The sequence below is a fragment of the Antennarius striatus genome, chromosome 15, assembly GCF_040054535.1.
Source record: "Antennarius striatus isolate MH-2024 chromosome 15, ASM4005453v1, whole genome shotgun sequence".
Taxonomy (NCBI): Eukaryota; Metazoa; Chordata; class Actinopteri; order Lophiiformes; family Antennariidae; genus Antennarius; species Antennarius striatus.
The window spans coordinates 18,091,478-18,118,678 of NC_090790.1; the positions used below are offsets into that span (position 1 = coordinate 18,091,478).

The 27,201-nt window shown below is 38.9% G+C and overlaps 2 protein-coding genes and 1 long non-coding RNA gene across 4 annotated transcripts; all 3 read right to left on the reverse strand.

Annotated features, from left to right (window-relative positions):
- Positions 1 to 412: 412 nt before the first annotated feature.
- Positions 413 to 9,420, reverse strand: LOC137608697 (cytotoxic granule associated RNA binding protein TIA1-like). Of its 2 annotated transcripts, none has more exons than XM_068335236.1 (12): positions 9,230 to 9,420; positions 7,828 to 7,924; positions 7,558 to 7,656; positions 5,775 to 5,829; positions 5,450 to 5,537; positions 5,253 to 5,328; positions 4,947 to 5,052; positions 4,044 to 4,142; positions 3,039 to 3,123; positions 2,828 to 2,966; positions 2,581 to 2,726; positions 413 to 2,473 (listed from the first exon to the last, which is right to left on the reverse strand). In XM_068335236.1, exons 1-12 carry the CDS (start codon positions 9,253 to 9,255, stop codon positions 2,335 to 2,337), a joined length of 1,155 nt encoding a protein of 384 aa, XP_068191337.1. In that variant the 5' UTR covers positions 9,256 to 9,420; the 3' UTR covers positions 413 to 2,334. The 2 variants fall into 2 exon arrangements, with proteins under 2 accessions (XP_068191337.1, XP_068191336.1); XM_068335235.1 differs by having other exon boundaries at positions 2,581 to 2,729.
- Positions 9,421 to 10,158: 738 nt separating this feature from the next.
- dtwd2 (DTW domain containing 2) lies at positions 10,159 to 13,312 on the reverse strand. The gene is made up of 6 exons (XM_068335226.1): positions 13,096 to 13,312; positions 12,777 to 12,867; positions 12,026 to 12,120; positions 11,716 to 11,914; positions 11,381 to 11,515; positions 10,159 to 10,726 (listed from the first exon to the last, which is right to left on the reverse strand). The coding sequence occupies exons 1-6, from the start codon at positions 13,257 to 13,259 to the stop codon at positions 10,544 to 10,546; spliced, it is 867 nt and encodes a 288-aa protein (XP_068191327.1). The 5' UTR covers positions 13,260 to 13,312; the 3' UTR covers positions 10,159 to 10,543.
- Positions 13,313 to 26,136: 12,824 nt separating this feature from the next.
- Positions 26,137 to 27,201, reverse strand: LOC137608925 (uncharacterized). The gene is made up of 5 exons (XR_011038251.1): positions 27,139 to 27,201; positions 26,833 to 26,925; positions 26,696 to 26,730; positions 26,455 to 26,549; positions 26,137 to 26,287 (listed from the first exon to the last, which is right to left on the reverse strand). It is a non-coding gene; the product is annotated as an uncharacterized lncRNA (long non-coding RNA).

Sequence of the window (27,201 nt, forward strand, 5' to 3'; positions counted from 1 at the left end):
CGCCTGTAACGACACTTTGCATTGGTCAGAGTCGATCACGTGGGTAAAAAGAGGCGGGCACTTCTGGTTTCTTTGGGCGCGCTGAACGATGGGAGGCGTAGTTCGTATAGATAGAATATCAAGCAAGAAACGCCTTGATTCTTGTTCAAACGGTTCGTTGTCGATTTGCGGCCTTTTAGGAGGAAATTTAGAAATATTTATGAAACGTCGATGTTTCAATGTTTGCAATTAATTGGCAGATTTAAATTAAAATCCACCATATGATGAACAATATATTTTTTAACATTTTAAATTTCACTATGCCATCATGAGTACATCATTCTTGTACATCCAGTACATCATTCTGATATACATAAATACATATGTATCAACTTTTCACTTAGTACCAATTTCTATCATCCATTTCTTTAAATTATACTTAGCTCAATTGATAAACCCCCCAAAAATGTCAACACCAATTATGCTAATGTAATCTGTACCAGAATCATAATCAACATCTTCAGATGTCCTGCTTTATGAGAACTGTAAACCCTTACATTGTAGCTGTATAAAGACAGTGGTTTATTTTTTGACAAACACTCCAATCTGAACAAAATTGAAATGGTATAATATGCTAGTTTCATATGGCATTCCTCTAATGATGACACATAACATTGTCTGGACACTTTGAGCATCAGCAATTTAATGGGACAAAGCAAAAAAAAAAAACCCCAAAACAAAACAGAAAACAAACCATGTCACTGAAGCACCAACGTTACTTCCCTGCAGAAACATGGGCTGAAGACATTCTTAGGCACGGTCTACTCTTGGATGGTTTTTGGTTAAATTAATAGTGACTGATGATAAGGCAACACAATGGATTTTTCAGTGATATTAAAAATGATATTGGTCACAGTGCAAAATGGAGATGATCATTACAAGGTTGTTTCTGAAATCTATAAAAACAATTGTTATTTAGGTTTAAAATAGAATAATTTAAATTACTGATCAACCTAAGGGCTTCTTCCTTTCTGCCTGTACTAAAACACCTCTAGAAGAAAAAAACTTTGCATGGTCTCCACTGCACTGGGGCCAGCACTGACAGGGATGCCAAAATCCATTACTCCAACCAAAAGCATTAGCATGTTGACCTTATAGATTCAGTACAACTGACAAGACATAAGACAGACCTCCAAACAGAAATTACAAAACAAATTGGAATGCAAAAACATAAAAAACTAGTATTTCAATTTTTTGTGAAAAGATTACTTTAAGTATTTGTGCAATATTTGTCTGCCTATAATTAAGATAAGAGTGGCAGTAATCCCTGCAATTGGTTTATTTGAGATACTGAAAATCTAATTTCAAAAATAAAGTTAACAGCCACTTAGTTTCAGAAACAAACAAAAGTTTTCCCGCATCATGACTCAATGGCGTCACTAGAAAATTTCTTTGTAAGACAGTCCCAAAACAAAACACAAAAAAGGCAAAAAGCTCTTTATACAATATTGCAAAAAAAAAAAAAAAAAAGGAAGAGAAAACCACACAAACACTTAAAATGACAGCAAAAGAACAATGGCATAGTCCTTTTCTGTGTAAGGGAAGATGACCAGGACGTTGTCTTGTGTGTGAAAAGCATCCCAGTTCATGCACACAGGCTTCTTCACAGCCTGGACTCAGTCCGTTCCAGGAGCGAAGAGAAGTGAAGTGAAGGAGTGATGAATTTTGCTTGATTTGTGGCGTCAGCATTCTGTCGAATCACTGCTTCTACTCGATAACTTCCCATAAAAGAAACCTGGCAACTTGGCTGGACTTGCATTCTGCTCTAATACCTAAAGGCCAGATGTTCCACTTAATAAAAGCTTGTACCCCTTTGCTGCGGACTACTGAGCGACCTCTTCTTCCTGCCTGATTGTTACACATTTATAGAAAATTCTGCCCTTTTCTCTTTGGATGCGAGGAGCTGCAAACAAAACGTGGCATAAATGACAGACCCCATCGGCTCAACACTTTCTACTTTTCAACTAAAATGTGGATGTGCCAGAAATATCTGGACACGATGGTAGAATTTACATTTGGCCAGTAATCTGCAGGCTTTACAAAAATACCCCAAACAATAAAATGGGCCCAGGAATGCAAGGTGCATTGGCAATGGCTGCTGTAACAGTGTTCAAGTGTCCTTGAGTGAAGCGTTCTCTTCACACTTGCAATTTTTGGGCAGTGGGTGAGTTTATGGGCCAGTAAGATTTTTTTAAATGCTGTATCAGCCTCACTAACAGAATAACTTGTGTATGGTATCAGAGAGCACTTCCATATGCACTCGTCCCCCCCGAACCTTCAAGGGGGCTACGGTGATCAGTGTGTGTGGTAGCCAGCAGTGCTCATGCCGGCCTGGTTGGTTAGCATCGTTCCGTTGATTCCCTGCCCGGGCTCCACCATGCCCCCGTTGCTGACACCCCCCATACTTGTCCATCCGGCGCCGGCATGTAAATGACTGAAACGGCAGGCAAATGTAAACAGAGAGTCAGATCCAGAGACTCATCATGACCATGGTTCGCTTCGAGTCAAATGATTTGATTTCGGGACGTTTCTGGTACTCACTTGTAGCCCTGCTGATCCCAGGTCTGTCCGTACACCCCATAGCTCGGCATCTGCCATCCGTTGTGCACATACTGGCCGATCTGCTGTGTGTTGCCGTACCATTGACCCCACTGGTTGTAGGGCTGCGCCGTGAAGCTCACCGTGTTCTGCTGACATACGAAAGATACTTTAGGGTGCAGGGTATCTCAATTCACTGACAGGCAGAGTCACACAGCGCCGCTGTAGGCCTACACATCCTGGAGCATACCTGTGGCATCTGTACTTGCTGCACCGGGTTAACCATGTCTGTCGTTTCTTTGCCCCAGTAACACTTTACAACGTAGCCCTCTATGGATGTGCCGTTAACTGACACAATGGCATGAGCTGCTGCTTCATGGGAGTTGAACCTGAACACAGAAGAAAGCGTTGGAACCTCGTCATCCTGCCTGTGAATGAGGCCGATCAGGTCGTCGACCTACCTCACAAATGAGTAGCCTTTATCTGGGAAAACACGAATTTCCATTATTTGGCCAAACGGGGAGAAGGTCTGTCTCATAATTTGCTCTGCAAAAAAAAGCAAAAGAAAGAAACTGAACTTCACATCCATAGACATTTCAACACACATACAGTACAGTGACAATATACAAATTAAAAACCCAGATAAAATACAGTAGCACCTTGAGATATAAGGTCAATTCTTTCCACTTCTGAGATCTTAAGTCAAGCAAATTTTTCCCATTTAAAATAACTAACATCATTTTTAATCTATTCCAGCCTTGTAAAAAAGCACCAAACACTCTAAAAAATTATGAAAATGTTTTTTCAATGAACCAATACACACGCAGACTTTAACTGCGCATAATTAATTATAGTTACGTACACAGTGATGAAAAATGAAAGGAAAGGCAAAAATCAAAAGTACTGTACACAACAGCTATGTTTTTAATAAATAATAAATAAGATCCAGTCTCAGCTGATGCTGTATTCATCCGACAACTACCAGTTGTCTTCAAAGCAGGACTCATAACTCAGATTTTTGCTCATAACAAAAATATGGACAGAGTGATGGTTTTCAACTCAACAACCTCGTATGACGAGTCGTTCATCCGTCAATGTACTGCTGTAATACAGTCAAAGCTAATGGAATAAAATCAATGGTAGGTCCCAAAACATGCCAGTACGTAGCTGAAAATAAGCCTCGATAAGAACCGTCCTTCTAGTGATCTCTACTGCGTTTACTTATTGGGTCTACTTATTGGGACCAATAATTCTCATTGATACAATAAAAATGAGTCATAAAACATTACCAAATATTGAGAAATCATCCTGTTTTTCAGACAGAATTCAATTTCTCCTCATTTTTTTTTACATTTCAATTGTTGCCGGTTTCGTGTTTACAAAAGAAAGACATTTCTATTGATTTTTAAAGATGTCATTCAGTCATTTCTATGAAACTGGAACTTAACAAACAACATTTGACTCACCTGTGAGATTCATGGTGACCCCCCCGCAGTACACGGTGCAGTTGCTGGGGCTGGACTGGTTTACCACCTCGTCAAAAGATAGCTGTTTGGTGTTGGTAGCTAAAAATAAAACATGTAGATTTAAAGCTGTGGGTCCCTGAGGGTTGGCTGATGAAGTCATATGGTCACGTTAAAGATGGTAACACTTGCATTTAGTATTCCATTCATATAAAATGTGCATCAAAAGGTATACCGTAATTTCTGGACTATTGGGAGCTACATTTTCACAAGCTTTGAACTGTAGAGCTTGAAAAATGAGGCTAATCTACAGGTGGGAGGAAGAAACTAACAGTCTGAATGTATTCTGAACATTTTGCAAATCATGCATATCCCTTATGATGGAAAACATGCGAAGAAAGTCATGCAGTATTTTTTTAGTTAAAAGGCGATCAATTTGGCTGCTGAGGTGGGAAACAGCCTTATGTGCAGAAGGTAATCAGAAAAAAGTGGTAATAAAAACACATTAAATATAATTCTGTGTAAATAATACATTTTTCAATATATGGACACATAAGGCTCATAGATAGGTGCAGCTTATATATGTACCAAGTTTTCTTTTATTTTAAAATTTAGTTGGTCTAATCAATAGTCCAGAAATTACGGTAGTTACCTCCACCTTTATTTTCACTACGTACACAACAACATCCTGCAACCACTCACTTTGACAAAGAGACACTTAACAGACTGAAATATGTGACTATGCATGTAAAGGGAGAAGAAATGGGCCTTTGACAGGTCCCGTGACACTGAATCAATGCTGTAATGTTGTGTGTAATGTGGTACACACAATATGTTGTATGTAAAGTATATAATCTAGAACAAAATAAGGGACATTTGATTAAACTCTGATCACTGTGAGCTTACTTTCAATGGTAGTTTTAGGAGCAGGCTTCCTTGTGGCCCAGTTGGTCCTGATCTGCCTCCCTCCCAGCCACTGTCCACCCATCTGCTGGATGGCATTCTCTGCATCCTGATGATATGAAGAACAATCAGAACCTGGTAACACGCTGACCAGTTTCTTCCTGTTTTCTCTTATGTTCGTTTCTCATCAGGTGTTACGATTTAAATGAAAAACTGCGTAATTAATGTTAAAAGTAAAACCTTGTATGTGATCCCACCTCCCCCTCACAGTCTGGGTCAAAATGACATGGCTATTATTGGTACACTTACCCATTTGTTGAAGAAGGACACAAATCCATAGCCTCTGGATTTACCTGTTGCCATGTCTTTCACCACTCGACAATCCCTGTGGGCAAGTACAGAAGATGAAGAGTTCAGGCTGACATTAGTGACAAGGTGCTTCAACAAAGTGTCAAATCATATTATCGTTAAATATGCAGTATGTGAATATATAACAGAAAACTTACGAAATTTTTCCGAGTGGCCCAAAAGCTGCTTTTATGTCATCTGTAGTTATTTCAGGACTTAGATCTCCAACAAAGACATGGAAGTGACCTAAAAAATATTCATAATATAATTTACAGATAATTTGGAAAATTTGAGAAGGCTGCCAAACCATCACATATAAACACTGAGTTAGTTTGTTTCATTTACATTCCTGTCCATTAGCTTGTGCAGTATTTATGTCAAACATTCTGATTTTACTTGCAATTTTCGTTACATGTACGTTTTACTATAAATTCTACCCTTCCTAATTAATGTCGCAACCATATGATGTTTCTCAGTACTTACTGCTTGTATCTTTCTTTTGACTGGTCGGCGTTGTGGCCCAGTTGACCTTGACCTCCTGTAAGAGAGAAGTTGTAAAGAGCGAGGAAGAGGATAAGGTGAGATGTGACGTACGCTTGCAGAAGGGAGGAAGCTGTTCTTTCTTTGATCAGAGGTTGTCACACACCAGTTTTACTTATAGTTTGTGATTGAAGAAGTTCCTTCAAATTAAAGGTGGTCTATGTATGCCACACTTGGGTTCTTAAACCACCACTACAAAATTGATTTATTCATTGTTATCTAATTTTACAAACCTTTGCATTAATTAATCAACAGTTAATATACAGTGGACATTAAATAGGGATATCACCTTCATAATCAGGAACATTTCAGTCTAGTAAATAATTTGGAGTAAAACTGTAGGAAGTAAGGTCCAAATAACAAGGGACTTACAAACAAGTGATTTTTACGAACTTGTTATACTCCTCAAATGGTCCTTCAATACCTGTTGAGGATAAAATATTTTCAACTCAAAGTATTTCTCTTGAAGTTGCTCTTATGTAGATTTTATGAGGGAATAACTTGAAAAAAGAACACATATCAGTAAAGACGTAGGGGCAAAGAAGAGCATCAATTCAAGTACTGAAGAATGTCACAAGTAACATGATCACACAGCAGGGCCATGATCAATCAATTCATACACAAATGAAAACTCACTGAAGGAAAGTTTTATTTAAAGCAGAGACAGGACGGTGCATAAAGTGACAATTAAAAAACCCAAAACCCAAACAGCACACACCTGATTCAACCCCCAATGCAAGCGGTCAGTTTTAAGCCTGCAATAAAAGAACTAGTGCCTTTAAATCTAAACAGTGCAGTGTCTGTTCAAAAGCTGACTAGTTGGAGATCAGCCGTTTGGTTGGTCTCTGAACCTGCTGCTTATGATCACCTAACCTGCTTACGCTCACACGAACAGTCAACTGATGGGTTTTAGAAGAACCAATGGAACAGTAGTTTGCTACAGGAAAGAATTGATAGTCATTTCATCAAGTGTTATCACAATACTAATATTTATGTGCTGGATAACTGTTGAACTCACATAAAATAATACCTCAATGAACCAAAAATGTAACTGATAAATACACTGATCAAACCATCCCTTAAAAACAAAGGAAGGACTCCTTTTAGCCATTATATTCTTTCAGTTATTATTGCTGGATAGAACAGATAGTGCACAAAATGCAGAAATACTGCAAAAAAATTTTATCAAATCTTAATTCAGTCTTTGTTCAAAAGATAAAAATGGGTCTAAATTTAATAGTAACAGCTGAACATTTTAGGAACTAAACCTGCATGAATTTTGAAGCGAGTGTGAAACAGAATAAAGAATCTGTATAAAAAATTTTGGTTTCGTACATCTACTACTGTGAAGGTTACAAACACAATAAGTCAATCTTCTAATGAATAACCGCTTACTCTATATGTTCAATGAGCAATTCCTAATGTGTTGATGTATGGAGCCATAAAATCATGATAAATACACACACATGATTAAGTCCTTCAACAGTTTAAGGATTTTTTACACTTCACAGTAGTACTGTTTGTACACATCATTGTCTGCTGTTCCAACCCTGTCATTTCAGACTGTGCACACAACAATAATGTGCACAATGATCCAAAACAAATTACACACAGTGTAACAGGATGATAATGATTAACTAGATGCAAGTTTTTCTAGCCTCTTGATGCAAACCCTCTCCACCCAGCATTGTCCTTGTTGACTCACCCAGGACAAATGATTGCTTACCTTACCCAGAATTTTCCTACGATTCATGGCTGCAATTGTGGCTGTGGCGTGTCTATGTTCATAGAACTCCACAAAGCAGTATGGATCATGACCTGCCGTCTGAGGTAGAAAAGAAATACAAGTCTTTAACATCCAACCAAAATCAGATTTAGCAACATCTCCATGTTGTCAACGACAGCCAAACATGAACAAATATGACTTCTATTTCCATTATTATAACAGTAGTATGCTTTTGGGTCAGAGAGTGAAAAACGTGGTTGACAGACTCACATCTACTATCATTTTACAGCTCTTGCAAGGTCCAATCTTGCCAAACAACTCCAAGATCAGGGCCTCTGTCACATCCCTGGACAGATTCCCCACATACCTAGACACACACACAAAAGAAAAAAACAAAATTTTTTGGAAAATTTGAAAACCAACCTGGGAGACAAGAATAATTTAAGCCTCTCATGTGCCTTGTGATCCCCTGCAGCATTCATTCAGCTTCTCTGGTAGGAGCTGGTTTTCACGTGTGCACTATTTCATAGAATTCCCCCCCCCCAATTTTGTTGTTTTTTTTCCTTAAGTTTGACTCAAAATTATGTTTTTCTGTACAAAGAATCACAACCTATTTTTGAATGGTTGAGATTGGACCTTTGGGCCCCTGGGAACCGGCTCACCTCCCTTCAAGAAAAGGTGAAGCGTCTGAAGTTCCCCACATTGTCTCAAAGCACTAACAACGAATTAATGCGACTTAAGCTCATTTCCAGGGTTCACACTCACTAAAAGACGTACCACACATGGTAAACAATGTATATTTTCATCAGAAAATACTCCATATATGGATGAATTCCTTTCACTGACAAACAAGAAATTTTCTTCAAAACTGTATTGTCATTCATTCAAACCCATTTTTTTAAAAAATGTTAAAACAATTGCCTAATAACACCTTCCTGAAATAAGTGAAATGACGAAATAAGTGCTTATTTTAGTTCGATCAGAATCACTGAAATATTAGCAATAAACAGCTAACTTATTTACGCCTAAAAAGACAAGATTTCTCATTGGCGAAATCTAATCATGGTTTTAATATGACGTGACTAAAATTTCACGTATTGACCTTGTCCTGGTTTCTGATTTTGAAAATCAAAACATTAAAACATACTTTTGTAAATATGTCATCATTTAGGGTTGTTAATATTAGGGGGGGGGAAATCCATTTTGTGTCATGTTTATGGAAGTGGTGGAACACCAACAATTAAAACAGCTGGAATTGACGTACAACAAGGCCGACTGCATTTTTGAGAAGCAAACACACATAAAAATAGTTTTAGTTTTAGCATGAACATATTATGTACAGTGAAATTTATCTTTAACCAACAAAACTTTTGCACTAGGATTTTTCCCGACGAACGATGTGAACACATTTTTTTTTTTTTACAATTAGCAAGCTAGCGTCATCTGCAAATAGCAGACCTCGAAGTCTAGCCTGTATCATCAGGTCGTGTTAAGTTATATTTAAAGAATGTTTGCACAAAAACGTTGGCAATCATTCTACACGTAAATTAGAGAGTGATACAATCTGGTTATTACACAGAGAAGAACATTTTTCCTGCCATATTAGCCCGCTACTGAATGTTAGCTACGTGACGAACACAAGTGTTAGCTAACACTAACGCAGGCCACTTACAGGGTTTTGGCCTGGTCTTCGTCCATAATGTTCAACTTGCTCGTCGAGAACAAGTCTCAAACCTGAGAACAAATCCACGACTGTCGCGGGAAGCTGCCTATAACGCTGTCAAGGTGTTTCAATGCGCCGTTTAGACTGTTTTTGTCACCGTTGCTGGTTCCAGACTGAACAATGGATAGCCGACAAAGATGGCGGAGGAACCGGGCCGACAGGTTTTGCGCATGCGCAGTAGCTCAGCCGACAGAAGGAGGCTGAGAGTCAAAGCATGCCGGTAGTTTCGACTGAAAATTCTTTTACATATAACATGAAGCAAGAAATATCTCGACAATCCTTCACACTTGACAGCTATATTGCCCATGACGTGCTGTGCTAAATTTAGCGTGATTTGGACCTGAAACTTTTACTATGCTGAATAAAATTTAAAGGAGGCACAGTGGGTAGCGTTGTCGTAGCGCAGCAAGGTGGTTGCGGGTTCCAATCCCGCTCTGTGCCGAGTTTGCATGTCCTCCCCGTGTCTGCGTGGGTTTTCCGGCTTCCTCCCACCTCCAAAAACATGCGCTTCAGGTTAATTGTCTGGTCCTAAATTGACCGCAGGAATGAGCATGTTCGTCTGTGACTCTGTGTGGCTGGCGACACACCCGGAGTTTCCCCCGCCTTGCCCTCAGCTTCCTGCCACAGTGGATTAAGTGGTAAAAAATGAATGAATTAAATTTCTGTACAGCGGATGTTCAGTGTTCCACTCACTCACCCAAACCTACCAGTATTTTGGGGGGGGGTTTCTAGCTCATTGCTGTGCATCCCAGAACTGACGTCAGAAACTAAATGTCATCCTGTCAGCAAAGATCTAGTGCAAGATAAAGGAGTTTGTTTTTGTAGGGCTGAGTTGGCTATATAATAAAATAATAACACAACTTCTAAATGTACTTTTATTTTTGTAACATATGAATGATTTTACCTTTATACAAAACATCAAAAGAATCAGCCCTTCAATTGTAAATCAATCACAACAGAACAAAAGTCTGTATAAAGTGCAGGGAGGAACAGTGTAAACGTTTCAAAACAAATACCTGTAAACCTGATTTATCGCCAAATAGTGACACTTGAGTGACAACTTTTAACTTGTCATAAATTTGTTTTAAATTAGTCAAAAAAATAAATAAAATTTTATCACCCTTTATCTAAAAACAAAAAGAAAACTTCCAAAAACCGCAGTGGGTCCCTGCAGCCTGATGGTGCTACATGCTGCTCTGGTGATGCAGTCCTGTGCAGAATAAAAAAGTGTGTATGCAGACATGATCAGTCCCGTCTATCTGCTCAGTTACTTGGACAATCATTGTGGTCAGTGACAAGTTTCTCCATCCTCTTTATCTTGCGTTTGTTTTTGGGCATGGGTTTGTCGTACATGCCATTCTTCAGTAGATGCTCTTTGCTGTGATGAACCTGAGCTCCGTGCTGCAGCTGGAAGGAGCACAGAGCTTTCAGGGGCCTTAGCAAGACCTGGACAGACAAAATGTCAAAATAAATGCATTTTTTTATTTCCATCGGTTTGATTAGCAAAACCAGATTGGATATTGTAATATTGGTTTAATCATTTCACATTTCTGACTCATCATTTTAAATCTCCTGTTACAATAAAATCATATCAGGTTACATGTAGCAATGACCCTGAATGCAGGTTGTCTCTATCAAGTATTTTAGGGTCTTTCAGCTGCTTGTTCAGCTCTAAAGTCTTTTCAAAGTAGGTTGTTGTTTCGGTCAAAGGCTCTTGCCAAATCCGAACACCGAGATAGGCAGTTCTTTTCCACAAAAAGGCTCTGATAATACAAACTCTACACTATCTGACAAGCACCAAACAGCAGACACATTAAGACAATAAATACAACACAGATCAGCCTTTAGGTGCTGAGAAGCTACATATGTGACTCAGGGCTCAAGTTATAAGTTATACTGGTGAATAACGTATTTAAGCAATGGTTTAACTCAATGTTAAATGAAAAAAAAAAATTGGATTCGCCCTTTTATCCAGATCAAATCTTAAGTTGATGACAAACTTTTCCACCCAGTTTTATGTTACTCTGCCAAGTCTTTTTGGAATAATCCTGCCAACAAACAAACAGATTGCAGTGAAAACACAACCTCCTAATTATTCACCTCCTGGATGTCATTGTTCTGCTCCAGGATGGACAGAGCGACGGCAGCACATTCCAGCGTTGAAAGACAGATGTTGGAGGGTTGTGTCCGGATCACGTACTGACTGGACATCACATACTGAGTATTGAGCTGCACCTGGTAAATAGAAGAGCATGTGATCAGTGTTTTTACAGGGAGTAATCCTTTTCCGGTGATGCATCAGAAGATGAGTTTTTATCTAAAGGCTTCCACACAAGAAGGGGATGAGACTCAGTGACAGTCTGAACACATTCAGCTTCTGAAAGGATTCGGATTCCTCCAAAAATACACCAACACAGTTCAAACATTCTACAAACCTGTTGAGGCAGATGGAACAGGCTGTTTTTGAGGAACATGTTTTTGGCCTGACTCCAGGTGCCGTCTATGATGATCACATTTCGTTCGACACTGCCTTCTCCCTGGTTCTGAACTAACTCCTCAAGATTCTGAGATTTGGAGCCTGGATACAGGATTAGCGTTCTGCTGTCCCGGCATACCGCCGCCAGCTCTGGATGCCTGAGAGCAGAAAGGATGGGGACCAACTTGAAATCTTTTTGTCATACTCTGTGATGGTCACGTGACACTTATTTTATTGTAATCATTGTGCAAACAGGTACTGCAGCTCACCTGTCCTCACTGAATCTCCTCCCAACTATAACATTGCATTTTCCTTGTGGTAAACAAGCAGCAAGTAGAGGAACTGTTCGAAGTACTCTGCTCTCCTGAAGGAACACCAGAAATTAGACAGGTTTATCCAGGAGCTTCCAACAAAAGTTTATCTTAATTAATGAATGATCATTGATGAATGATTTTAAGTTTAGAAGCAATTTGCACAGGTTAATTAAACCGGTTTGATATTACGTCAAGCATCAAACAGGGTGCGTGTACCGACTTTTACCACTATGTGTTTGAGCGCCGTGGTATCAAGCTGTTGGTCAGATGTGTGAGATGTATGTGCGTCGGACAAAGCTCAAGTGTTTAGAGTTGCAGTCTTTAGGAATAATTCTATTCCTAAATAGCATCCTTTTCAAGAGACACATCCTCAAATCTGATGTGGTGAAAACACTGAGCCAAATGTCACCGACTTGCAGTTCTCCTCGTTTTTTGCTCATCGCCTCAGGACAAACCCCTGATGTTAAGAAACAAACAAACCTATATGCCTAAAAATCGTCTTACACAAACAGAGGACTGGATTGGTTGTTGCATCACTGACACCTGAACTCAGTCATGATGGTCTTGGGTCAGAAGAAACAGTAGGGATGATTGCAGGAGTAGAAAAGTTTGCACAGACATTTGGATATTAAGTTGTACTTTATAAACACCATAGTCGTTAATAACAATCTGTTCAGATATTATTATTTAAAGTTTAATGCCTCACCTCTGCAGGATGCTGAACGATGTACAGACACGTGGAGACCTCCAGGGGTTGAGGTGGAAGAAAAGGACAGAGACACACCTTCTGAGGGCGACTACATGGGAGGAAAGTTGTAGAGCTGTGATTTGACTCGTTACTCCTCACTTTAGCACCACCTTTGAGTTTCAGCTGAGCCTTCAGTAATAAATCAGGTCCCCCCCCCAAAAAAAGAAAGCTAGTTTCTATCGGAGGAGAAGAGATAGAAGAAAGAGCAGAAGAAGAAGAAGGGAAAGGGGCTCGACTGTAACTTGGCTAACATTAGCTTAACTTTCATTCAGCTCACCGGCACCGCAAACACGTCGGTCTTCTCTCGCCAACCTCGACCGGAAGAGAAGCTAGACCACCAAACGCATCAACTAATCCGTCATCCATCGAGGGGCTGTCGCAGGTGTCTGGTTCGTTTTCTGCAGGGCTGGCTGGGGAGTACAAACTGGAGCCATTGTCCATGTTGGAGTTAGCAGGAAGCTAACTAAAACGAGCAGGCAAATGTTGCGCCGGATAGACTTCTGGCATAGAAATAGACCAGTGGGAATAGTTAGACGAGGTTATGATTGTATTAAACGATTGTCGAATTGACAAATTAAAGTTGTTGTTTTTGTACTTGTTCTGTTTCTTCTTCATTTTTTGCAAAATAAAAATAACAATAATAACTAACAATAAACGGGGCAAATTCCTGAACTTTGTTCGGCCGGTATGTGATTAAATATGCATTCTACGTGTTGTACGTCTATGGCTTGGAGCCTTGTTTTGGTCATGTCAATAATGACCGACTGTCTCATGACTGCCACCTGTCGGTGTGGAGGAAGACCCGGGCGCTCAGGCCCGTTTAACCTGATGTCATATTTAAATTCCATTGTGTTGGGACAGTCTTCTGCTATGTTTCGAACCAAACATAGATTATTGTATATCATAAATGTATGGCAAACATCAGCCAATGAGTTGCGATTACAAAGTTTATTATGGCAATAATAAGGATCAGCATGTGTGTCAGGGCACAATATACTTTCCAATAAAACGTGATTATGATATAAACAGATCAAATATCATTAATGGAACATGCAGAGTTTTGGTCAAACACAAGAAAAGCGCTAGGACGCCCTCTAGGGTTGACTAGTCATGCAGAACAGATCACAAGTTTATCACAGGACAAACACACATAGAGAGACAAACAACAATTAATACCCTGTTTCTCTGCTGTGACAATAAACGCTTTGAATCTTTGAATCATTGAAGTTATTCCTTATATTATCTAACAGTGCAAGTTTTTAAAGGGCATCAGGGGTTGAAGTTCCATAAGTAGATTAACGACATTCACTGTCAAAGCTGAACTGAGGAAGCAGAAAGATGATACGAGTAATGTTGTTCATTTTCTCAAAGTAGGAATGTGTTTGTGTTGGTTCTAAAACTTGTGCTTGTTGTGTTTGACCTTTTACTGTACATCCAAGTGCACAGCGCCCTCTACCGTCCAATAGCTAAAGCTGTTTCATATTACCAATACAGTAATACCTCGTTACTCGCGGTTAATGCGTTCCAGGACCACACGCAAAAAAAAAAATAAAATCCGAGATATAGTGACAACTATTTATTTTATTATTTATGGTAATTTAAATGTTTATTAACCCTCCCCATACTGATAATAAACCATCTTATATCTGTATTACCTTTTCCCACACTCCTATAGACAGTTTAAAGCACTTTTGTACTAAAGAAAAGTCGCAGGAGGAACCGTGAATCGGACATCAGCGCACGCACGGATGCTGTCAGCCAATAGCATGCTTGTACGGTGTCAGGTGACTACCTAATAAAAATCCACAATGTAATGAAGTTGTGCATCTTGAAGAGCGAATTGACAAGCGAGGGATCACTGTAACGTGGTTTCTGAGTCGAGGACAAAAACATGTCCAAGTCAGACAACCTGGTTTGTTAAATGAGAGCAACAACAACAGTCAACTCAACAAGTCACCAAGTTTTCATTTATATACATTGGCATCACGTTCCTGTGTCCCCCGCCTCTCGTCACTAGACTCCAGCAACCCCCGTGACCCGCAAAAGTAGATTAAGCAATCAGGAATATCAATGAATGAATGCACCGGATAGAAGATTAAAGAAGATGACTCCAGTTCAATACATTTACGTTATTTCATTTTCACAGTATGAATCAACAGAACCGAGATTTACTTTATTTATTTACAGGTTTTTGCTGCGATCTTTTTGAAAAATGTTTGCGTACACCTTAAAAATTGTGCTGTGGTGTCATGGTAATTGGAGAAAATTGATCGATTAAACACTCAATGAATTTATGACAAGTAGATCTTTGAAATGTGTTGTGTGACTGAGTATCGACTCAGATGATAATGTGTCTGTACCTGTTGTGTTTATTCAAGGAGAGACATGTTTGTGTTGCTGTAAACAATACGCTGTACCACTGTTGAGAGATGGACTGCTGCAAATGGGTCTTGGAGCTGTGGTGTAAGTTCCTCTTTTTTTTTTTTCCAATATTTTTTTAATGAAAATATCTCAATTTTCATATCCCATTTAAATCTTCACCAAATTTTGAATCAAATCAAATCAAGAGATCAGCTTTTTTATTTAATGTGTTAAGTTTGACCACTGTCATTGCACTTCTAGTCAGTAATCCCATGATAGCTTCACCCTCATCTGACTTGTTTAAAGTAGAAACCCATCACTACAATTTCACACTGGCTTCACTATTAGAGCCGAAACGTTCATTATCATTAGTTTACTGTTAGAAAATCCCTACTACATTTTATCGGTTGTCAATAAAGGACAAAAAGATTAAATTCACTGTTTCCCTCATAGGGGTTTGGTTTGCATGTGCTGTAATCATCATATCTGCCTGCTGCTCTGTATGCAAATGCTTCAGAGACATGAGGCGTCGATGGCGGGCGCAACGTCGACATGAGATCATCCTCGTGGCCTTTCAAGGATATTCCAGTTCCTTCATTTCCCATCCTCCACTTAATCAAAGTGAGTGATCTTTGACTTTGCTGTTAGACGTCCCCTTCACTCATGCTGCACAAAAACATTCTCTTATTGCAGGCATTTGCAACAGAAAAATGTATATAGAATAGAATAGAATAGAATAGAATAGAATAGAATAGAATAGAATAGAATAGAATAGAATAGAATAGAATAAAATAGAATAGAATAGAATAGAATAGAATAGAATAGAATAGAATAGAAAGCCTTTATTGTCGCTATACATAGCATAATGAGATTCGGGCAACTCCTCGCAGTGCAATAATGTAACAGTAGAAAGAGTAAGAATAAATACAAAAACAAGTATATACAATCGTTACGCTATAAATACTTACTAAATATTTACAGGTTTATACATTGAATTACAAGAAGCGCCGTGCCCAGCACGGTGTGTTGCTTGTATTGGTGCATATTGATGTAAAACTGATATTTTAAGGCTTTAACTTTCAGAACAAGAGGAAAAATGTATTCTAGCATGAGAATGATTTAAAATTCCCAGAGTTCCCAGGGTATCACAGTCAGTGTGGTAGTAATCCATTTCCAACTACACAGATTAAGTCCGTCCCAGTTTCTCACCTGTAATCCTGATGTGTAATGTGTCTGAATCTCAGCTACTTTTTAAACACTTGAGCCATGAGCTAGAATTAAAGTTAATCTGACAATCTAGAAGCTAGTCATAAATGATCTAAGGAACGATGGCTTGAAAACTAATAGATTTGTTTTTTGCTTACTTTCAGAATTTTTGAATAATTCCAAGCCTCCTGACTATGAAGAGATGATTGCTTTCCCCGAAACACCACCTCCTTTTTACTCTGAACACCCCCCCGACAGCACTCCAGCGACATCTGCACAAGTCAGCAACCCAGACGAACCAGTTGTGTCACGTTTGCCGGGGGGGATGGACCCAGCGGTGGTCAGTCAGGCCTCAGGCTCATCATCAGACTAGGAAATGATCCCGATGCCCATCCAAGCACAGAGTCTGGAGGAGGAGGACAACAAGGTTTTCCTCATCCAGCAACTCAGACAGTTCCTGGAGGAACAGACACACATTGCATATTCTGTAACGTCTGCTCTGGAAAATGCTCATAAATAAAATACACGATAAAGGGAGCCTCAGTTTTCGAGACTAAAGGATCAGTAGTTAATAGCAAAAATCTGGTTAGGATTCTGCGGTTACATGTGGACGGGGATTTTTTTGAAATTGATGTCTTTGACACAAATTTTTTTCTAATTAGAGGGGGGAAAAAATGAGTTTTCAAAAAGACTAGTTAAGTTAAGCTTTGAATCTTTGAAGCTTTGCAGCTTTGAAATTATTCATTAAATTGTCTAACATGTGTAAGTTTTTAAAGAGCGTCTGGGGTTGCGGTTCCATAATAAGCAGATTAACGACACTCACTCTCAAAGCTGAACTGAAGAAACAGGATGCCATTGCGAGTAATGTTAATTTTCTCAAAGTAGGACGTTGTAGGACAAAGTAGATGTTTTTTGTTTCCACCGTGAAGGAAACTGAGCACGGTTCATTGCTGTAAACTGTGTGTGACGTCAGTTAGTGAAAGTTGTCATTTATATTCAGACAGTCCGAGCACACTGGCGTCGCACTCGGTGTGTAACCCGCCTCTCACCCATAAGTCAGCTGGGATTGGCCCCCGCGACCCCCGTGACCCGTAAAAGCAGAATATGCAGTCAGGAAGATGAAAGAATGCATGAACGTGATCAAAGATTTACGTGATGAATCCAGTTCATTACATTTATGTTATTTCAGTTTCACAGTATGAATCAAACACACCAAGATAAATGTTAGCCAATGCTAATCGCTGTGTGATAAAATTGCGTTGTTGTTTTTCCACCCTTGTTGAAATTGACTAACTGCACAAGTCAGTCAGTCTAGTTTGTTCCTTTTGTTCTAAACATGACATGAATCCTTACAACGGTGTCAAACGAGCGAATTATCTACAAATGAATTGTTATTATTGACAGACATTGTTTGAAGTGTAAATCGGTATCTGAAGCATCGCTTTTGTCACGGCAGGATGTTGGAGACATACTTATGTTGTTGGGACAGGCTGTAGCCATCATGATGGTCTGCTACTTTGGATATGAATATTTCTTCAATAAGGTGCGTCAATGGCAGGAGCAACGCAAACGCCAACGTGATATAGCCCACCAGGGGGCTTCCAGTCCCGCGTTTCTACTCCTCCGCTTAATCTAGGTGGGTGATCTTTGTCTTTGCTCTTATTCATTCCCCTCACTCATGTTGTACGAAGCCATTCTGTTATAGCAGGAATTTACGACACAAAATGTATAGCAAGATCCGGGGAACGCTGCACCTTTGTTTTTCCAGTTATAGTAAAAAACCTGTTTGAATTTTCCCGTCGGTCAAAGGAATCAAGTGTCATTTCCATTGTCTGCTGGGTGGATGTAGAAATCAGTTGTTTTGTTACAGTTCTTGAAGTGTCATCTAGTTTATAACAATTACATATAAATCCAGAAATGATTGCACAAGCCTTACAGACTAGTTAGTGCAATGACACTACTGTATGAGCACAGGAAAGTGTAATCAGATAGGAATTTTATCAGACATTGAGTAAATCTAATGAGTAATGTGTCTGGATCTCAGCTAATCGTTCATCTGATGAACTGTAAGCAAATCATAATTGATGGATATGAAAGTGTGACTGCCCTAAGCTGACAGATTTGTTTTTGCTTATTTTCAGAGCCTCCTGACTATGAAGAGATAGTTGCTCACCCTGAAACACATCTCACATCTTATTCTGAAAACCTGTGTGACAGCACTCCAGCACCCCCTGCACAACCATCCAAGCACAGAGTCTGGAGGAGGAGGACAAGAAGCTTTTCCTCAACCAGCAACTCAGACAGTTCCTGGAGGAACAGACACACTAGGACAGTTAACAGCAGGAGTGTGTACTGGGTTAGTCAGGCAAGGACGCAATGCTGAGAAAAGGAGAAGTTTGTGACTGGTAGTGAATGTTTTTGATGATGTGGGAATGTGTCTGGTCCAGTTTCTCTAAATTCATCACACATCACACATGAGTGTGAACAGGTGAAGTTCAGGGTGAGATGAGTTTCCCGTCTAATAAATAACATCCACCTGAGACTTGACTGTGTGGAGTTTTCGCGTTCTCCCCATGTCTCTGGGGATTCGCTATGGTTCTGGAACCGTGTCTCTTAAACAGGAAACAAATTCAGACAGGTGTAGTGAATACAGGAGAACAGGAGGTTTTCTTAAAGAAAAACTAACAGGTCCTTGAGCTCCGAAATTCTTAATAGTTGGTAGGTTATCAAATACATGTCATGCATTAAATGCAAGTTAATGATTTAAAAATTATACAATGTGATTTTCTATATATATATATTTATTTTTTGGGGGGATTTTGTCACAGTTGAAATGTAACTTTAATTAAAAAAAATTGACTTCTACAAGCTTTGTAAGTAGGAAAACCTACAAAATCTGCAGCTTACCAAATTCTTGTTCTCCTCAAATACAAATCCAACAAAAACAAGCCATTCAGAGACTGCAATATCCCACGAAGGGTAGGTCAGGGTACCCTGAAAGTAGTACCTGACAAGTGCATAGCTTTGGCCTTTCAGGGCAGGTAATACAGTGTGTGTGTGTGTATATATATACAGTGTGTGTGTGTGTATATATATATATATATGTGTGTGTATATATATATATATATATATATATATATATTTATTTATTTATTTATTTTTTTAAATTTTATTTTATATACTGGTTTGATCCCCGAAGGGAAATTAAGAACGCACACTCTAGCTACTGATTACAAACGCATGCATACATATATATTTGTGAGTACAGGCCCCTGTATCACACACACACACACAAAGGGGCCTGTAGGCATGCAGGGGAGGTAGAGTGGCAGGCAGCTCCTTCTTGGTGCGCCTCAAATGAGCAATTTGTAAAGGGGACGGCACCTTGCTCAAGGGTGCCTCGGCAGTATATATATATATATGTGTGTGTGTGTGTGTGTGTGTGTATATATATATATATATATATATATATATATATATATATATGTGTGTGTGTGTGTGTGTATATATATATATATATATATATATATATATATTTTTTTTTTTTTTTTTTATTCAAGCCCCTCAGCTGACAATGAAGCATACATACAGTATATCACAGAAGCATTACAAGTGTTGTGCCTTTTATTTGACTTTTTTTTTACAAACTTATTTAAATTAAAACATGTACACAATCTAAGTAAGTAAATTACAGTGCAGTGCCACACAACTCCAAAGTTATGTATTGCTTGTAGTGGTACAGACAAATGACAGCACATGATCAGAAGGGTTGCAGCATATAACGGTATGTTTTTGCAACTCAATCCCAGAGTCACCGGGATTGAGGAGAAGGATGAAGAGTTTATCACATGTCAAGTGATGAGCTCCTTATCCTCCCCCGCCAGACACTTGGCTGGGATGGGCCTGCGGACCATTTCCTAGTCTGATGATGAACCCGAAGCCCGACTGACCACTGCTGGATCCATCTCTTCTGGCAAACATGGCACAGCCGGCGCGTCTGGCAGGCTGACTTGTTTAGGGGGTGTTGGAGTGCTGTCGGGGGGGTTTTCAGAGTAAGGAGGAGGTGGTGTTTCGGAGTAAGCAACCACCTCTTCGTAGTCAGGAGGCTTACAATCACCCGAAAACTCTGAAAGTCAGCAAACACAAGTCTGTTAGCTTTCAAACCATCATCCCTTTCAGGGCAGTGACATTGTCCTCTACCCATGGGTCACACAAAATCATTACCTCTCCAAAGATACCGGATTAACCGGATTACCTCAAAGGTGATCAGGAAAACCTTAAAATATCAGGAATGCTGTGGAAAGTCGTTATTCACCATGAAACAGGAAGTCGTTGTAACTTAAAAGATTAGTTCTCCCCAATGTCTGGCAGAATTCCAATCTGAGTACACCTTCATTGCACTAACTAGTCCTTAAGGTTTATTTTTGGATTAAATGTAATTGTCATAAACTACATGACACTTCAAGAATTGTAACAAAACAACTGATTTTTACTAAAGATAGAAAAATAAAGGTTCAGTTTTCCATCGGACCTTGCTTGTAGTTTTACAAGCAAATGCCTACGAGACACATAAGAGAATGGCTTTACATACCATGATTGAGGGGGATGTCTAACAGCAAAAGACAAACTCACCTAGATTGAGTGGAGGAGTGTAAATGAAGGAACTGAAATCTCCCAGGAAGGCCATCTCCCTTCGGCGTTGCTCCTGCCATTGATGAATCTTATCTTTTAGGTGTTGGCATCCAAAGCAGCAGGCAGATGAGATGATTAGGGCACATATCAACCAAAGCACTAGGAGGAAAACAGTTAATTTAAACTTATTGTCCTGTATTGATAACTGATAAAACTGTAGGGATGGGTTTTCACTTTAAATGAGTCAAATGAGGGTGAAGCTATCATGAAAGTACTGACTTTAAGTGCAATGACGGTGGCGAAACTCTGCTGCCTTGTCTGGCGCTGTTTAGTTTGGGGGCTAAATAACACTCTTAATAAATTAGCTGATTTCTGGATTCGATGTGATTCAAAATTTGGTGAAAATCTGAATGGGGTGCAAACATTGAGTTGTTGTATTTTGAAAAAAAATGCTGAAAAAACAAAAAATAAGAACTTACACCACAGCTCCAAGACCCATTTGCAGCAGTCCATCTCTCAACAGTGGTACAGCGTGTTGTTCACTTTACATCAACACAAACGTGTGTCTCCTTGAATAAACAGGCACACAAGACGTTAACATCTGAGTCGATACTCAGTCACACAACACACTTCAGTGATCTACTTAGGTGTTTGTCATTTCATTGCCATAGGTTCAAACTCGAGTCGATGACTTGTTGAGTTGACCGTTGTTGCTGCTGTCATTGAACGAATCAGGTTGTTTGACTCGGACATGTTTTTGTTGTTTTCATTCATTCATTCATTCATTTTCAACCACTTGTTCCTGCTAATGGGGGGGGGGGGGGCAATTCACTGGAGAAGTTGCCAGGGCTGTGAAATCTCATCATTCTATGTTCTCGACTCAGAAAACACATTTGTGATAATACAAAACGGATTTCACTATTGGACTGTAGAGGGCGCTGTCCTGGTGGGTGAAAAAGGATCAAAAACAAGCACAAGTTTTAGAACAACTACAAACACTGTCCTACTTTGAGAGAATGAACAACATTACCCGTATCAGCATTCCGCTTCCCGAGTTCAGCTTCAAAAGTGAATCTCGTTAATCTTCGTATGGAACTTCAACCCCTGATGCCCCTTAAAAAAACGTACAAGTTAGATAATATAATAACTTCAAAGATTTAAAGATTTAAAGCTTCAAAGAGTTTCTAGTCATATGCACAGGAAAGAAACAGGGTGTCCCTGTACAAAAAAAACTTACTTTGCCATATACTCATATCCAACAACAACCTTCTGTACGCCTTTTTCCAAAGCCACTGAATCACCAGCTTTTGATCACTTCCACTGTTAGTCTCTTTATGACGCTCTCATCTGTCACCAATGGTTACAGGATCCTTACAAACAAGTCCATTTTGAGCAGACACAACTTTTACTCCTTTGTTGGTCCTTTTCCAAATTGTTTGAAATGGTTTCAAATTTAAAAGAGAGCTTGTACAAAAGTCTATGAAACTGATGAAGTGACACGTTATTTTTATTTTTTGATTTTTCCTGAATATGACGTGATTGCAGTCAAGGTTTAGCAAATTATTATTTACATTTATAAATAATTTTAATGCGTTTGTATTGTAGTTTCTAATTTCTCACAGTTAATGCATCTGAATGTTATAGAACACGGAAGCATTACAATATGCAGTATTTATTATTCCCATTGATATACAGCAGCACCAATTGTATAAACCACACATAGAAACGCTGTTGTACCAGAATGGTAATGATGATCATTTTTCAAGTGTCGTTATGATGATTCTGTTAAACAATTGCGAATAGCTGTTTCTTGTAGAAAAGCTATTTTTCAAACATTTATTTACAAACTTGGGGAACTAGGTTAAAATATATGTGAATAATAAGGAGATATGTCACCTCAATGTGGCATATATTACAGTTCAACAATAAATATTTACAAAAATAAATACAGTGTAAATAAAATTCTGGAATTAACTGCCATTCAATACCAAAATCAGTATTATGTCCTTGCCTGACTAACCCAGTACACACTCCTGCCGTTGACTGTCCACGTGTGTCTGTTCCTCCAGGAACTGTCTGAGTTGCTGGATGAGGAAAACCTTGTTGTCCTCCTCCTCCAGACTCTGTGCTTGGATGGGCATCGGGGCCATTTCCTAGTCTGATGATGAGCCCGAGGCCTGACTGACCACCGCTGGGTCCATCTCCTCCGGCAAACGCGACACAACTGGTTCGTCTGGCTGGCTGACTTGTGCAGATGTCGCTGGAGTGCTGTCGGGGGGGTGTTCAGAGTAAGAAGGAGGTGGTGTTTCGGGGAAACCAATCATCTCTTCATAGTCAGGAGGCTTGGAATTATTCAAAAATTCTGAAAGTAAGCAAAAACAAATCTGTTAGTTTTCAAAGCATCATCCCTGTCAGGGCAGCCACTCTTTCATATCAATTTCATATCATGGGTGAAGGACTGGCCACAAGGCTTTCGTTGGCGCGCCCCCTCCTCCGACCTGGCTGCGTTGGAGGACTCTGGCTCCAGTCTGGACACCGACAATTAAATTTTCTCTGCATTTTGGCAATTGACACTCTAACGGTATCGCAGCATTTCACTTCAAAACAGGAAGTTGTCAAATATACATTGTACTCTACCCATGGGCCACACAAAATCACTTACCCCTCCAAACAAGCTAACCAGATCACCCCAAAGGGGATCAGAAAAGTCTTAAAATATCATGAATGTTGTGGAAACTCACCAATCACTATGAAACAGGAAGTTGTTGTAACTTAAAAGATTGGATTTACTCAATGTCTAATACATTTCCAATCTGACTACACTTTCCTGTGCTCATACAGTAGGGTCATTGCACTAACTAGTCCAAATGGGAAGATGCAAACAGGTATTAATTAGTTTTACACTATACATTTTCTATTGCAAATGCCTACAATAAGAGAATGGTACAACATGAGTGAGGGGGACGTCTAGCGGCAGAGACAAAGATCGCTCACCTAGATTGAGTGGAGGAGTGGAATAAAAGGGACTGGAATCTCCCTGCCAGGCCATCTCATGTGTCTCCTGCCATTCGCGCATGCTATGGAATAGGTTTTCGTATCCATAGCAGCAGGCAACCAAGATGATCAGCATCCATATGACAAACAAAACGAAGAGGGGGAGACTGAAAGTAATGTCCATAATCCTGCAGTGACAAAAGCGATGTTTCAGACACAGATTAACACTCCGAACAATGTCTGTCAATCACATTAAGTAATATGTAGATAATTTGGTCGTTGTGAAGATTCATGTTATGTTGAGAAAAAAAGTGAACTTCTTCTATCAAGTTTGTGCATTCATTCATCTTCCTGACGTCACAGGTTATGAACTGTGCTCAGTTTCCTGAGCAGAAAGGATCAACCCGGATGCGACAACAAAGAAGATCCACAATGCACAACTTTTGTAACCGCTACAAATTCAGTCCTACTACGAGGGAATGAAAAACATCACCAGTATTCTGCTTCCTCGGTTCTGCTTCGAGGGGGAATGTCGTTACTCTACTTATGGAATTTCATCCCCTGATAACTGTTAAAAATTTACACATGTTAGATGACGAAGTTCAAAGATTCAAAGACTCAAATCTTCAAAGCGTTTATTGTCACGAGCACAGCAACAAAAAGCAAGTTGGCCAGATCAAGTCCTCGTCTCTACTCTGTTTCTGTGCATTTCCCAGAAGAAATAACACCCATATTCCTCTGGGGGAAAACAGTTTCAGACTTTATACTGCAGTTGTCCACATGCACAATCTTTTTAATATACTAATAAAATAATATGAATTAATATTCTTAAATTTAGGTGTAATTTTGTATCTATTATTTGAAAAGGTAAATTATTATTATTGGCACACAACAATATTTTTCAAATTGTTCTGGATTCATTTTCATAAACCTTCTCATTTTACATTTATCACATTTTAACAAAATCCATTCAAGACTGAGACAAATTTTTGATGCTTGTGTTTTTCTTTTTATTCTTTATATTTTTCTTCAGTAAGGACTCATTGACTTTAAATCAGCATTAAGACAACAAAGTCATGACATGCACATCCAGAGTTTTTCTACATTATTCTGAGCAGTAGCCTTTATATGCGAGTTCCTCTCTGGCTCTCCTGTGAGAAAATAGAACATATTGGTTAGAGTAGGTCTGAGCATTGATAGATACAGAAGGAAAACAACTGAAGTGTTTGTTTTTGCTGTTGTTAATGTTATATTTTACATCAAGGATTTGTGGAAAATTATTAATGATTTATAATAAATAGTGTTGTGTTTCTCCATCCCATTAACATCTTTCCAATCAACTACAGAGGATCCATATCAGAGTCTTACCTTTGTAGGAGACGTCTTGCAGTCTTTACTTACTGCAGACTTCTGGTACGATTAAATACGCGAGTGTTCCTGAATAATTCATGATGGTTCAGCCCATTACGTGTTGCAGTTAGTACTGCAACACGTGTACTAGTACTGGTGAAGCAGCATGCACAATATTGTAATGTTAGGTAAATGTTGGAGTCATTCTGGATAGTTTGAAGGAGAAAGAAAGATTTAGGAGAGAAGAGCCTCCCAGAAACACTGGGAGGTGTTGGCAGAGTTTATAGACTTTTTGCTCTTCGATGATTGTACTTCCTTTTGGTCATAGACCTGCTTCATTTTCAAACAGCACAAATCATGTATAAAGCAAAAAACTATTTACTTACTGAGAATAGTCAAATGCTCTTTGACAGAGATGGGGATTATGAGGACCTCATTATGCATTCATTCCATCATTTCTACTGTTTTGTACATTTCTCAAAGGAAATAATCCATATCCCTCTGACAACAGGTTAAGTCTCAATACCGAAGCTGTCCACATTCCAGAGTACAATCATTTTAATATATTGATAAAATTGTATTTTGTATTTTTAATTATTAACTTTTCATTCTAAGTTGAAATTTTGCATCTATTATTTGGCAAGGGGAATTATAGATATTATTATTGGGGCACAAGAATATTTGTCAAATTATTCTGAATTAATTCTCAAAAACCTTCTCATTTCACATTTATGACATTAAAACAGAATAAATTCCAGACTGAGACAAATTGTTGATGCTTGTGGTTTTTTTTATTCTTTATATTTTTTTCTTCTGTAAGGACTCGTTGACTTTAAATCAGCATTAAGACAACGTAGTCGTGGCATGCACATCCTGAGTTTTTTCCTCAGCAAAATCCTTTCTTTCGGAGGGCAACGCCGTATTTTCTGTGAGAAAACAGAACATATTGGTTAGAGTAGGGCCGAGCATTGATAGATGCAGTAAGTCAGTCTGAGAGGAAGCCAATTAAAAAGGTTAGACTATGTTTGTTTGAGTTATTCATGTTATATTTTATATCAAAGACTCATGGAAAATTATTAATGACTTGACCAACTTTATTGTGCATTCATTCTGGTAGAGTTTTCCATTTACTCCACACATGAAGTCGTCTACGTTGGGACAGCCCGGATGGGTAGTCAAGCGGTAGCCCTGAATGAAACAGTTAAAAAATTATCAGGCATTTAATGAACCTTTGTGGACACATTAATGTTTTCCAATTGTCAGTCTTTCTAATATATGAACAAATTCATCCTTATTTTGTATTGAAATACATTGCAATTAAATGATTGTTTTACCACAAAGCCAGCGTCCACTTCCACCACTTTTTTCCCTGATAAAGAACACGAGAAAGAAGGGAAAGACAGAAGGTTTTCTTGTTAAAGTGATCACAGATCAAAAATCCAACAAACTACAATAAATGACTGATACTCACCTGGACCACAGAGCATAATGAGGGCCAACAGCACAACAGCTTTTGCAATCATTGTGTTCAGTTACAGTGATGAACCTGAATTGTTTTGATAACCTGAAAAATGGTGTTGGTCAGAAATTACATTTGAGAAGAAAAGTTTAAAATGTCGAGGCTCTAACTCAGTACATTTATCAACTACACTCACAAAAACCTAATTTCTATACAAGTAAAACTATGGTTCATAATGCTACCTGATAAATAGTTGTATACCTCCATCCCATAAACAACTTTCCAATCAACTACAGAGGTTCCATATCAGAGTCTTACCTTTGTAGGAGACGTCTTGCAGTCTTTACTTACTGCAGACTTCTGGTACGATTAAATACGCGA